The 14,256-nt window shown below is 39.9% G+C and overlaps 1 protein-coding gene across 3 annotated transcripts; it reads left to right on the top strand.

The window, feature by feature from the left end:
- The first annotated feature begins 444 nt into the window (after positions 1-444).
- pi15a (peptidase inhibitor 15a) lies at positions 445-9,693 on the top strand. Of its 3 annotated transcripts, none has more exons than XM_017452687.3 (6): positions 445-605; positions 785-1,115; positions 3,969-4,087; positions 4,741-4,873; positions 5,177-5,292; positions 7,828-9,693. In XM_017452687.3, exons 2-6 carry the CDS (start codon positions 843-845, stop codon positions 7,961-7,963), a joined length of 777 nt encoding a protein of 258 aa, XP_017308176.1. In that variant the 5' UTR covers positions 445-605; positions 785-842; the 3' UTR covers positions 7,964-9,693. The 3 variants fall into 3 exon arrangements, with proteins under 3 accessions (XP_017308176.1, XP_053530937.1, XP_053530938.1); XM_053674963.1 differs by having other exon boundaries at positions 477-605; positions 737-1,115; XM_053674962.1 differs by having other exon boundaries at positions 467-1,115.
- Positions 9,694-14,256: the final 4,563 nt, after the last annotated feature.

The raw sequence follows: 14,256 nt of genomic DNA, 5'->3' as shown, positions 1-14,256 counted from the left end.
TTAGGTTTTTTTTCTTGCACAAAAATATAAAGATCAAAATTTCACCATATGAAGTGTTTCCCAAGAAAGGATTTATTTGCCAAATAAAGGTATTATTTATCGGGGTACTCCAGTGTTACTACAGAAAGACGTCTTTCCCTGTTCTAAGGTTTTGCGTCACGCTTGGCTCTAAGCACGCAGGCTTTGCATAGTGCTGATGTGTGTTTTGGGGGTCAGTGGATAATTTCCTTGCTTATCTTCTGTTTTCTTTTCTACCCTTGCCAGCTGTGCAAACCAAAAGCAGATGTTATGATTAAAACAGCCAGGAAATGGGTGAGAGAAACAAGGCATTACGTCTGCGAGTGATGTGTTTCAGGTGATGGGGTGGGATTCCAAACACCTTCTGAAGCCCTGCAGCATTTTTTTTTTTTTTTTTTTTTTTTTTGCGACAGTCACTGTGCTATAAAAATGGAGCAGCTCCTTGCTGAAAGCAGAGTCATCTTGTCTTTTACAACAGGAGGAGTTTTACAGGCACGCTGGCTTTTGGACGCACACACACACACACACACACACACACACAGGCATAATCCTCCAAACAAAGACACTCTTTCATCATTTTAGTCAAGGTATAGACTTTTAAACAGCAGCCGGGTTGTGCATAGATTGTTTTACAGTATAAGCTATTGAATAATTCTTTACTAGTGGATGAATGTGTTCTCGTGATTTAAAAGTCAGAAAGCTCTTTGGATTTTTGCAGAGAATTTGTGAAAGTGCAGAGCCAAGTCAGTGAACCTTTTTTTGTCAGTTCTCCAGCAGACAGATCTTGAAGAAGGGATTTCCTGAGCCAAAACCTCCAGAAGGTCATGATGAATGAGCACGGCTTGGCCATCGATTTGCTGCTCATCTGCATGTCTTGTGGAGCAGCAAGTGTACTTTCAGCTTTTAATTCCACCGTCTCTGCTCCACCGTCCATCAGTTTCTCTGACAATAACTCCAAATATCACATGGACCATGTAAACTTTCCAAAAAACAGACGAAAGAGGTACATTTCCCAAGACGACCAGCTGGCCATTCTCGATTACCACAATAAAGTTAGAGGAAACGTTTTTCCACCGGCTTCCAACATGGAATACATGGTAAGAAAGCATATTAACCTTAACATCTTTTTATATATATATATATATATATATATATAAAGTATATTTGAGTAGAATGACCTGAATAAAGTTCAGATTCTCAGTGCAAGAGGAAATGAGTCTTTCCAGGCATATTACATAAAAAAATAGTACTACTATGGAATAGTAGAAGAGTGCTGACAGATATAGTAAAATTAATAGCTAAGATTATGACTGAGTAGCTGCACTTGCTAATTTCTTTTCCTTCCATCTGGGACATTTCTAGCTTGCTACTATGTACTGTAGTCACTCACTGAGGTAGGTTAGGAGCACAGTATTCCATATACTTGATGAAACAGTCAGTTACACTCGCCGGGCATGTATTAAATATAAACTGGTGTTACTATTTTTAAAATCCTATGCTGTGACTTTCCTTAAAATCACAGTATATAACAAATCCCTTATATTGAATTGAATTGAATCTTATTGTCATCGAATATATGTACAAATCTCATTGCATCCGTACGATGAGATTACACTTGCGGCGTCCTTACTGGATGCTGTAGCACAATAAAAATAAAAACTTAAATAAGAAATAGTAAGAATATATAAACATTTAAACGTGTGCAATCAATCCAATATGGAACTGGTAATGACGATAGTAACAACAACATCCCCAGTATATACAATTTTACTTTAATTGTTCAGACAGTATAGTTTTGGCAATTCCACACCATTCTGGACAGGATAACAGTCTCTGTGAATTCCACTGATTATGCCAACAGTTTTAAAAGACTACAAATAGTTAAGAAGGCAGAGATTTCTGGGTGGCTTGGTTCAAAGCATTTAAAGCTAAACCTCAGTCTTGAAGTATGGGCATAAAATGTATTATAACGCCTGCCAGATGGAAGTAGTTCAAACATGTGATGGCATGGGTGTGTGTGGTCCTTGTAGATGCTGATAGCTTTCTTCAGACAATGTGTTCTTTGTATCATATGACAGTAGTGACAAATCCCTTATGCGACATGTGGATGCATCAGCCATTTGGTTCAGAAAACCTTTTTGCCTTGACTGATTAAGCACTTAGGTAGCTTTTTAAGAGCCCATCAATCATCATAGCATCATAACATGAGTGGAAGTTCAGTGGTTCAAACCCCAGCACTGCCAGGCTCTGGGTTACTGATCGGAAGGTCGGGGGTTCACGCCCCCGGTGCTGCCAAGCTGCCACTGTTGGGCCATTGAGCAAGGCCCTTAACCCTCTCTGCTCCAGGGGGCGCTGTATCATGGCTGACCCTGCGCTCTGACCCCAGCCTCCTAACATGCTGGGGTATGCGAAGAAAAGAATTTCACTGTGCTGTAATGTCTACGTGACCAATAAAGACTCATTATCATTATCTCCGAAAAAATGTCCTGTATATTCACAGCTGCAGAATCATTTATTGTTTGGCATCTAATCTGAATATTTTAAGAAGAACTGATAGTAAAAAGAGAGAAGATAGAAAACGGCACAATTTGTGTCTTGTTGCTTGTCATGATACTAAAAAACATGAACCATGATTCGATGGAAATGGATCATTCCACTAAGTGGCAAAAATGAGTGCTGTATTAACATACAGCAAGTGACGACAGGAACTACCTTGTGTCCTGGATGTTCCCTGACATCAAGTGTAACTATAAATACATAAAATATATGATGTCATTCTTTAATAAATAAAAAATGTTGCTAGCATTGGCAAATTCCTATGGTATAAGTGCAATAAACCACCTTGGGATGTGATGTTGTAAAAAGTAATATAGTAGTAGGTTAGAATGTCGGTCATGACAACACTAACAAGTATATTACAACAACAGCTCCAGTTAACACATAAGTAGGTGTATTGGAATGCGGCCTGGGATCTGTTCTTTCCGTACAATTATAGCCAATCTGTTGTAACAAATGTCTCCTTGACTGTCCAGCTAATGTGCAGCTGTTGTGAAGATACAAATGACCCAGACCACCAAAGTTGCTGAGACTCGAGCTTAGCAAATATTTAACAAATGGAGGTTGGTAAAGATGGACTGATTAATCTTCCTTGGACAAACATTGGTCTTCTGGGTAAAATAACAAAAACATGTTCACGTCAAAAATATTGTCGTGATTGACAATGTCAGTTTTCATCTTCTATCCAGAACTATTTAGGTCATTTTTTTGAACGACTTGCCAGCTGTTTGGTGATGGCATGGTGAACAGATTTCCTTTTACTGCTTTTAGAAAGAAAATGAAGTGGTAGTATTTCACATGTACAGTATTTCTCATTTGAGCCCTGCATTGTCAGAGAGTTCACTCTTTCTGAAGGTTTATACTGTATTTATAAGTTTAGTTGGACTAATGAAGAGCTTCTCTACTGCCTCTAGTGTACCTCTCTGATTTTGCCAAAGAATAATGAGTCTTCATTGGTCACATATACAGTAGGGCACGGTGAAATTGTTTTCTTCGCATACCCAAGCCTGTCAGGCAGTCGGGGTCAGAGTGCAGGGTCAGCCATGGTGCAGCACCCCCTGGAGCAGGGAGGGTTGGGTCCTTGACCCTTACTCAAGGACCCAACAGTGGCAACTTGCAAGTGCTGAGGTTTGAACCCCCGACCTTCCGATCAGTAACCCAGAGCCTTAATTATGATTGGTCTTTAGTGTTTCTTAAAATGGGTGCTAAACCATCTTAGGGCACAATTGTACTGACAACATGGGAATGCCAATCACCCTACAACACATGTCTTTGGACTGGGGGATGAAACCAGAGTACCAGGGAGCACAGGGAGAGCATGCAAACTTCGTGCACGCAGGGCGGAGGAAACATGATCATTAATTTTGCTGATTGGTGTCTTGTTGTGTTTTCAGGTCTGGGATGAAACCCTCGCTCAGAGAGCAGAAGAGTGGGCTTCTATGTGTCTTTGGGAACATGGCCCTCGCAATCTTCTCAGGTTCCTCGGGCAAAACCTCTCTGTACGAACTGGAAGGTATGTATTGTATCTGTACATATTTCTTACCAGAAATAACATGCAACTCATCTACTTTGAGGATGGATTTGGACATATATCACACATGTAGTATATTACATCTCAATATACTGTCTCTTATATAGAAGGGTGGTGAATTAATGGAAAATGGTGGCATGTTTTGAGTCTACTTGTCCCCTTACATGGAATGGTCACTGCAAATCAATGGGAGTGGTCTCTTCCAACATGGCCCCGCCCCCACCTACAGGGCACGAGGGCTCACTGAACGGTTTAATGTGTACGAAAGCGATGTAAATTACATGCTATGACCTTCACAGTCACCAGATCTCAAATCTCTCTTTTGGAGTGGTGTGTTTGAAGTGAGTGTTTGCCAGCGCTCTGCACCACCATCATCAAAACACCAATTCGGGGAATAGCTTTTGAACGAATGGTGTTCATCACTCCTGTACAGTTCCAGAGACTTGTAGAATCTATGCTATGGCACAGTGACACCGTTTTGGAGGCTTCTGGTGGCCTTACTAAGACACTGCGCGTCATTTTTTTGTCACCCAACTACATCTGTCTGTGTCTTATCTGTTTGTCTATAAATCTATCTGTCTATCTGTCCCATGCTGTGCAACTCTTCAGTAAGACATAGATTTTGGATGTTTTAGGTACAGATCCATCCTGCAGCTGGTGAAGCCGTGGTATGATGAAGTGAAAGATTATTCTTTCCCGTATCCACGTGACTGCAATCCCAGATGCCCTCTTAATTGCTACGGGCCCATGTGCACACATTACACGCAAGTGAGTCATACACACGACAGCATGTAGTGTGCATGACATTCTGAGCAATTTAATGAATGAGACTAATAAACACAATTCTCTTTTTAAGATAAAAATAGGCAGTTAACTTTATTTAGGCATTTACAATAATCCAACCGTAATCAACAATCATACAATAATCATAGCAATAATTGCTCTAGGTTATTAGGTTAAATGTTACTTTGCATAGCCAGGACATCAGTAAGGAAGATGAGAAGAATGAGAGTAAAAGTGATATGCTTTAATCATTTCCCATTTATGGATGTTTCTGATTGGATTTTGCAGATGGTTTGGGCCACGTCAAATAAAGTCGGATGTGCCATCCATACATGTCACAATATGAATGTGTGGGGCTCTGTATGGAGGAGAGCAACGTATTTGGTGTGTAACTATTCAGGAAAGTAAGTGTAATAGCACACACACACACACACACACACACACACACACTGCAATCTACTTATAGAGTTAGCAGAAATACAGTGTATGTTGTCCTTTAGCTCTAAATATACTATCTAGCACAGCAACAGTTGAATTTTCTAATCTTGGTCAGAACGCACTCGGATTTAAAGCTGATCTTTGAAGTTTTTCCACCACAGGAAAGTCTTCAGGATGTAAGACTTGACAGAAAAAAAACCCCAACATATTTTATTTGTATCATTAACTTCAATAAAGAGAGAAAAGGAAAGGCTGGCGAATGGCATTTATAGCTGCTACAGTGTAAGTGATAATAGGAACGAACTTGTTTCACATCCATTCCACAAGACTATATTGTATATAGTCCATATAAATGGGATATAAAATACAATGCGTCATTCTCGAATCAATAAAAATCTTACAAGTTGGCAAATTAGTGTGATATAACATGAATGAATAACCTCTGGATATACTGTTACTTGAAAATGATTAACTTCAGGTTGGTAACGGCCCTCCACGTTGCATCACACCACCCTGTTGATGATTCATTTCCTATGAGGACACACCCAATTATGTTTTATTCCTTACATATTACATGATAAACTGATCGTTAATATATACGTGTATTAGATATATAGTCAGTTTCCAGTGTATTGGCCATACTATCAAGTCTACCCACCATTTAGTTTAGACTATAGCCCATCTGTTGCTCTCCGTAATGTGTCAGCTCTCCTCTACCCAATCTGTCAGTGAGAAAAGACCACACAGGACCATCTCTAACCAGATATTATTTAGGTCGTCGTCACAGGATGACTGCCGGATGGATATTTTTGGTTGGCAGACTGTTTCTCAACCTAGCTGTGACGCTGAGGTGTTTAAAAATCCCAGCAATGCTCCTGTCCAACCTTCTGTACACAATAAATAAACCTGATTAAAATACAAGAGAAAACAAACCGAGGAAAACGACAACATGTAAATAATAACCCTAATTAAATGCAGTGTTAAACAAAACGAGCAGCAGCTTCCTCAACTTGCCCTGGAGGTGAAATTTTTGTAGATTTTTGCTCCCCAACAACATGGTCTGAACTCCCATCATATTAGCAGAGTACGAAAAGTTGTAAGCGCAATTAAGGTGGTTAAAAGTTTACATCTGAAGGAAAACATTTAAATATATTGGTTTGGATTGAACAGCTTCAAAACATCAACATTTATTCGTTTTCATCTTAACTACATAGGCTGAAAAAACTGACGAGGAGCAACTTTTCAACATGTGAACCAGATTCAGGGTAATTATGGCGAGAGAAGTACAATTGTTCCCAGTGAGCGGCTGAGTCTGAGGAAATACACACCAGATGTGTCTCAGTATTAACCCTTCGGTTGGGGTCTAAATGTCCCTTTTGAAATGTTTACTGAACGTGGAACAATACTAGAAATTAGCTTTAAACCATGAAACTCTTTTTTTTTTTTTTTTTGTCAGATAAATGAAAATGAATGAAAGCAATAATAATTGAAAACAGTTATGCTGGAAGAAGATAATAGTAAAGTCCACCTGCACTAAAGAACATAACATTTCGTCGTTAATTCATCTAGATTGGTATTCGGGTCAAATTTGTTACTGCAATGTATCAAATTCACCTTTTTCCAAATTGAAAACGTAGACCTTGTCAGAACTTCTGGATAAATATAGATTGATGCATGAGCTCAGTTTGTGATCTTGTGAAAGTTATTAGTTACCTTTAAGGCAGCACGGGACAGTTTTATAGTAGCAGTGAATGAGGTCTGGAAGCACTGAAGTCATTAACCGTACTCACTGTCCAGATGCATCAATTATTCTCTAATATTGGTGACCAGATGTCTTTTTGGACTCAGAGACAGTCTAAGGTCCAGACATTCAGAGCCACAATTCCAGTGTGGCTTCTCGCCATAGTTAGTAGCACAGCATTACCAGTGTAGTGGGAGGAAAGGGCAGGGTCATGTATTTGTCAGAAGGTCATAGGGGTGTTTTAAATCATGTATGTATACATAGGTCATGGCATTTTTAATGGTGGAACAAAGTGTTGAGATGTTTCTAACCCGTTTTAGTAGTTACACGCGTCAACGTAGATTCAACGTAGATCATTTCTAATGGTTTAAACACCGAGACACTTTCTGTGCATGTCATAAATTAGATGAGGATGACATTCTGGAAATTTCATTTTGCTTCCAGTTTTAGTCATTGACAGTTCCCACCCACTTGCTATTTCTCCTCTGTGACATGACAAACCACCAACTGGAGAGCACCTTTCTGAACTGCTGCTCATGCTACCTCACGGAGAAGCTGAACACACTCAGAGGAAAGCGCTATCTGCCCTCTTCCACATACACACACGTCCATGATTGGCTAATGTCTCCACCCCAACCAGAGAACACGGCCAGTTAGTTATGCTGTCTTGGATTTCCATCCAACAGATGGCTGTATTATGGTCGGGATTTGAGCTTGCCCATACTGGGAATTCTAAATATTGTTTTCTTGTTGTTTTTAGGGGTAATTGGATCGGTGAAGCTCCCTATAAAGTGGGCGTGCCTTGCTCAATGTGCCCTCCCAGTTACGGCGGCTCGTGCAATAACAACATGTGTGTTCCTGCTGTGAACTCAAACTACCTGCACTGGTTTAAATAAATAAACACACACACACACACACACACACACACACACACTTTTTCTCTAGGCCTTGCACAACATTCCTAATTTGTATATATGGAACTATTTAAAATATAACCATGTTTTCCATTTCTTTTTTCTTTCTTTCTGTTTTATTTTAAAATGATACATCCCTTAAATTATTTTGTTAATACATATCTATACCAGGTACTGAGATGCCATAAAAAAAATAAAAAAAAAAACACTAAGTATTATTTAAGGGTGTGTTATATGGCAGAAATATCATATCACAATACTTGACCATGTTTCACAATACAGTGTATGTATCCTGATATTATTTTTTTTGCTGAATTTGGAATACATAACAGCATAATGTACTGATGTCCAGTCAGTCACTTGCTAATATTAAGTTTTAGACAGTGTGGCCTTGCTGTTTGTCATTTCATTTGGTGTAAATGTGTTTTAATTACACACAGTTGGTCTACTGACTTATTACCATACCATAATACTCTTCGAAAAGAATTGTGAGAAAATATCTTCGTATCATCACATCATCCACGTCGAGTGATGCCATTACAGTGTAAAATTATATACGGTAAAGCCATGGTAGTCAGTCTGTTTTGTTTTATATCAAATGAACTGGTTGTTTTATTTTGGTTCAGTGTAGTCTTGTGTTTTTAAACTTACACAGCACTTTGGTCAAAAATGTAACAAGTACTTAATTGAAGAACCCTGGACCCTCATCATATTGTATACACAGCCGACTCACAACTTTCAACGTTCAGGTCAGGAGAATGGCAATTCCAGTGTAGCGAGCATCTATCCATCCATCTTCGACCGTTTAATCCTTTTCAGGGTCACGGGGAACCTGGAGCCTATCCGAGGAGGCTTTGGGCACAATGGACAGGGTGCCAGTCCATCGCAGGGTACAATCACATACACACCCACACACCCATTCATACACTACGGACACTTTAGACACGCCAATCAGCCTACCGTGCATGTCTTTGGACTGGGGGAGGGAACCGGAGTACCCGGAGGAAACCCCCGCAGCACGGGGAGAACATGCGAACTCCCGCCGGGACTCGAACCCTGGACGTGTGAGGCGAACGTGCTAACCACTAAGCCACCGTGCACACAGCAAGCTTCTAAATCACTTATATATTGCATATCAATATACAGTAATAGACTTATAAGTAGGTTACATTTTAGTTAGGTTGAGTTATGTTTTCCCAAATTATTGCCAGAACCTCAAAGTTTAAACAATGATCCCCAAACCACCTTTTTAAACCACAATGCTTATTTAATTTGCTTAATGTGTGAATTAATTACACACCTATAAGTGCAATCCGACGTTTATGTCTAACTGCCTTTCAGTTAAAACTATTTATTGGCCAAAGTAAACTGTAAATATATTTTTGTATAATAGTTATTCAGTAATTTTGTTAACATTTTGTTTGTGTATCTTTTTTTTTTTTTTTTTTTTTTTAATTTAAGTGTCATTTCTATTGTGTTTTTATCGTCCGTTTGTTTTAACACCCTGACGTGAAAAATACATGAAAACGGATCGACACAGCATTAGCTATTTAAGTCCTTAAGTTTCACTGTTGAATGAGAGTTGTCACAGTTTCATACGCACTGACTGCTTTTAACTTTAAGTTGTATTTATCGTTCCCTAACAAACTGCCCTTTCTTTTGTATTTGTATTTTATACTCCTGAATAAAGGCAGACTTTTGTCTTAAACGTATGACCTTGTTTCTCGCGTCAGTACTGAGCACAACCACACGGCGTCTATGTTCATTACACTTTAAATCCTTCTTCACAGCGGGGGACATAGCTGAGAGTAATTATTTGAACAGGGTTACACACTCATGTATGTCATCTTCTAGTCTTATTTCCCATTGAGCATTGTCATGTCTTTATCAAAAACAGAACTACTGCTGAGATTTATTAAGTAATCATAGGCTTATTTAGGCAATTCTTTTAAAACAAAGCCTGTGTTCAGGATACCGTGGATGATTTCTGCATCTTCTGCTCTGTTTCCTTCTCTACTCATAGGATTTCTCGTGACTTCCAAACACCTCTGGCTAGGGGAAATACTTTAATTATGACGATTTGAAAACCCGAGCAGAAATGCAAAGCCATAGATGTTGGTATAGACAGTAATCTCTTTGAAGACTTTCGGCCGCATCTGAACGACAGCCAAACACAAACAGACCATCATACGACCTGGAATCGGCAATTAGCGTGCAAATGTAAACGGAAGTCTGCCCATCATGCGAAAGACGGGAAAAGAGCCCAGGGAAATGGTTGGTGACTACTTACTGTATATGACGTCCTTCACAAAACCTGATTGTAACGTTCCTGTAATTCATGAAAGCCTGAGGAGAAGGATGCAAGACCTTTTATTTAAGTGTTTTTTTAACGGATTCTTGAGGTCCATGAGAGTAAAATCCATTAAAATCCTTCCGTTCAAATTTGGTCATAGCTATTTCCATTTGCTCATAGTACCAATAGGTCAGTCATCACCTTGTGACCCCTGTGAGTAGTCTATAAAAGGACCCTGAGTGACCTGAGTGACTCATACATCTATGGTTACATATGTAACCTTGTGTTGTACTTCCTTGTATATCAGAGTCATTATAGCGGTTCATAACACATCCTGGGAGCTCCAGACAAGTGCAGACAGACAGCACAGTAGTTTTGTGGTGCTCGAAAGTTTGTGAGCCCTTTAGAATTGTCTATATTTCTACATATAAGATTTTCACACAAGTTCTAAAAGTAGATAAACGAGAGCCCAATTAAACAAATCGGACAAAAATATTAGACTTGGCCTTGTTTTTTTTTTTTTTTTTTGCAGAAAATCATCAAATATTACATATCTGTGAGTGTTAAAAGTATGTGAACCTTTGCTTTCAGTATCTGGTGTGACCCCCTTGTGCAGCAATAACTGCAACTGAACATTTCCTGTAACTGTCGATCGGTCCTGCACGTCGGCTTGGAGGAATTTTAACCCGTTCCTCAGTACAGAACAGCTTCAACTCTGGGATGTTGGTGGGTTTCCTCACATGAGCTGCTTGCTTCAGGACTTTCCACAACATTTCTATTGGATTAAGGTCAAGACATTGACTTGGCCATTCCGAAACATTAACTTTATCATTTTTTAACCGTTCTTTGGTAGAACGACTTGTGTGCTTAGGGTCGTGGTCTTGATGCAGGACCCACTTTCTCATGAGATTCAATTCACATTTTACTTTAGAATTCGCTGGTATAATTCACAATTCATTGTTCCATCACTGATGGCAAGTCGTCCTGCCCAGATGCAGCACAACAGGCCCATACCATGATACTACCACCACCATGTTTCACAGATGGGATAAGCTTCTCATGCTGGAATGCAGTGTTTTCCTTTCTCCAAACATATCACTTCTCATTTAAACCAAAAATTCTATTTTGGACTCATCTATCCATAAAACATTTTACAAATAGACTTCTGGCTTGTCCATGTGATCGTTAGCAAACTGCAGATGGGCAGCAGTGTTCTTTTTGGAGAGCAGTGGTTTCCCCCTTGCAACCGGCCATGAACACCATTGTTGCTCAGTGATCTCCTGATGGTGAACTCATGAGCATTAACATTCGCCAATGTTAGAGAAGCCTTTAGTTGCTTACATGTTATCCTGGGTTCCTTTATGACCTCACAGACTATTACACGTTTTGCTCTTGGAGTGATCTTTGTTGGTTGATCACTCCCGAGGAGGGTAATAAAGGTCTTGAATTTCCTCCATCTGTACACAATCTGTCTGACTGGTTGGTTGAGTCCAAACTCTTTAGAGATGGTTTTGTAACCTTTTCCAACCTGATGAGCATCAGACTTTGATAGATACTGTAAAATAATATAAATAAAATAGGGTGCTCGCTCACACCCGATCGTCATTCCATTGACTGAAATCACCTGACTCTAATTTCGCCTTCAAATTAAACTGCTAATCCTAGAGGTTCACATACTCTTCCCATTCATAGATTATGTAATATTGGATAATTTTCCTCAATAAATAAGTGATATAATATTTTTTGTCTCATTTGTTTAATTGGGATCTCTTGGTCTACTTTAATACTTGTGTCATAAAAATCTGAAGATGTTTTGAGTCATATTTACTCAGATATATGGGACATTTTAAAGGGTTCACAAACTATCGAGCACCACTGTAAATAGTGCTGATACCATTCTTTATTGAGGGTGTAAGTCACTCTGGTGGTGATACAATTTTTTGAGAATAAAATGCTCAAAGCCATAATTATGAGAATCATGACAATCATTCATGCATTAATTCGACTTCCAAAACTCACCACAGAGCACACAGGGTGTCATGAAGTTTTCCAAACTTACTTTGCCAAAGTTTACAGACAGAATGTTGATTCTGTCTGTAAACTTTGGCAAAGTAAGTTTGGAAAAACTCCATTTTGCTGGTTCAAAAATGTCCACAAGTCTACAAGACACTCCTTTTAGTGCTCTCCAGGTGATAGCTATAGCATGCAGTGGCTGGTCTGTGCACATTCCTATCTGCAAGAGCAGACATGTTGATGGATTTATTAATATATTAAGATATTAATATGCCTATTAATATCTTAATCAGGATTCTTGGCTTCAGTCACAGCGTACAATGTTTTGAATTCCCGGCCCCAATGCAGACATTTAACTGACTTGTCTGGCTAGAGTGATGGCCAGCAGAAAAGCTTTCTCAAGTGAAAGACACTTTATGTCCTTGTGTTTCATTGGTTTATATGGTAAATTGTACAAAACAGCTAAGCTGGATCCTACTACTGGACCATCGCTAGTGTGCAGACGAAACAGCCATGTGCACCGTGGTGTATGCCCAGTGTTTCACAACATATAAGAAAACTTTCCACTTGCTTGCATACAACCAACACAGATTGAGCATGTGCACTCATATGAGAGTGTCTGAGTATGCAGGGGTCAGTCCAAAGGGGCCAGCCCCATAATTTCAGGGTGTGTGGTCTGCTTTTTCACAGTAGTCAGTTCATCCAGAGCTGCCAGTCCTGTCTGATCGGTATCAGGCACAAAGGGCCTGTCAGGAAAAATTAACAACAGGTACAACTATGATCTATTTGGCCAGAATGGAGCCATCAGTGCAAGGGTTATCTTAGAAAACTTTTTAAAAGTCAAGGTGGGCCTCATTTTTATCCTACCCATATTTGTCGAAGGATTGTTGTCATGTTCTCAGAGGGCTATCTCCAGGTATTTGATCCACTGCACTTCTAGGGAGTCATATTCTAAAACACACTTTAGGGCTAGGGTGGTGAGACTGGCGTTGCTGAGGGCTTGTCCTAGAGCTTCCCACATCCCATTCAACATTTGGAGACTGTCAAGCCCATTGATAATGTGCATAGTTTCATAGTCATCGGTGTATGTCTGGTAGAATCTTCTCATGCTTTTGGTATGTTGATGAACTCTCCATATTGGCAGATGAGGAAGCAGACTTTCCCTCAGCACAGTACTTCATGACTCCCCCTAGAGTCATTGTGATTCCTTTGGTGCAAGGGATAGTCTTTTCACTTTGGGAGAGCTGTTGGTTTTGGCTTTGGGGTCAGCAAGATCTTTGGTATGTACATATGTTTGGATTGGCACTCACCCTTCTCTTCTAGTCTTCACTCATTTTTGGCCTTCCTTGTTCATACATGATTGGGTTATATCTACAAACATCCACTTCTCTGGTTCTGCATCCCAACACCTCAGAGGTAGGGAAGAGAATCACTTAAGTCATGGGAGGAGCAGGAAGACCTCTTCCCCTTCAATCTACAATGGCCCTTAGTCACTACCACACTCTATGGCCAAAAGACACCTGACCACAACACTCATGTCTGCTTTTTTGAACATCTTGAACGTTCAATATTTAGTCCCCTGTTACTATTATAATAACCTCCACGCTTATGGGAAGGCATTTCACTAGATTTTGGAGCATGCAGTGGGGGTGTGGCGGTTAAAGCTCTGGGTTACTGATCGGAAGGTCAGAGGTTCAAGCCCCGGCGCTGCCAGGCTGCTACTGTTGGGCCCTTGAGCAGGGCCCTTGAGCAAGGCCCTTAACCCTCTCTGCTCCAGGAACACCATATCATGTCTCTGACCCAAACTTCCTGGCATGCTGAGGCATGTGAAGACAAGAATTTCACAGTGTTATAATGTAATTGTGACAAATGAAGACTCATTATAAGTAGTCATTATATCTGTGGGGATTTGATCATTCAGCCAAGAGAGAATTAGTGAGGTCAGGTGCTGATATTGGGCAAGAAGGCC

Source organism: Ictalurus punctatus, chromosome 23, assembly GCF_001660625.3.
Source record: "Ictalurus punctatus breed USDA103 chromosome 23, Coco_2.0, whole genome shotgun sequence".
NCBI classification, from domain to species: Eukaryota; Metazoa; Chordata; class Actinopteri; order Siluriformes; family Ictaluridae; genus Ictalurus; species Ictalurus punctatus.
Note: the sequence above shows the minus strand (reverse complement) of the source record. Positions and strands in the feature narration are given on the sequence as shown.

Coding starts and splice junctions, on each gene's coding strand:
- pi15a (XM_017452687.3), top strand. CDS start 843: ATGATGAATGAGCACGGCTTGGCCATCGATTTGCTGCTCATCTGCATG. Junction 1,116..3,968: donor CTTCCAACATGGAATACATG/GTAAGAAAGCAT, acceptor TTGTGTTTTCAG/GTCTGGGATGAAACCCTCGC. Junction 5,293..7,827: donor GTGTGTAACTATTCAGGAAA/GTAAGTGTAATA, acceptor TGTTGTTTTTAG/GGGTAATTGGATCGGTGAAG.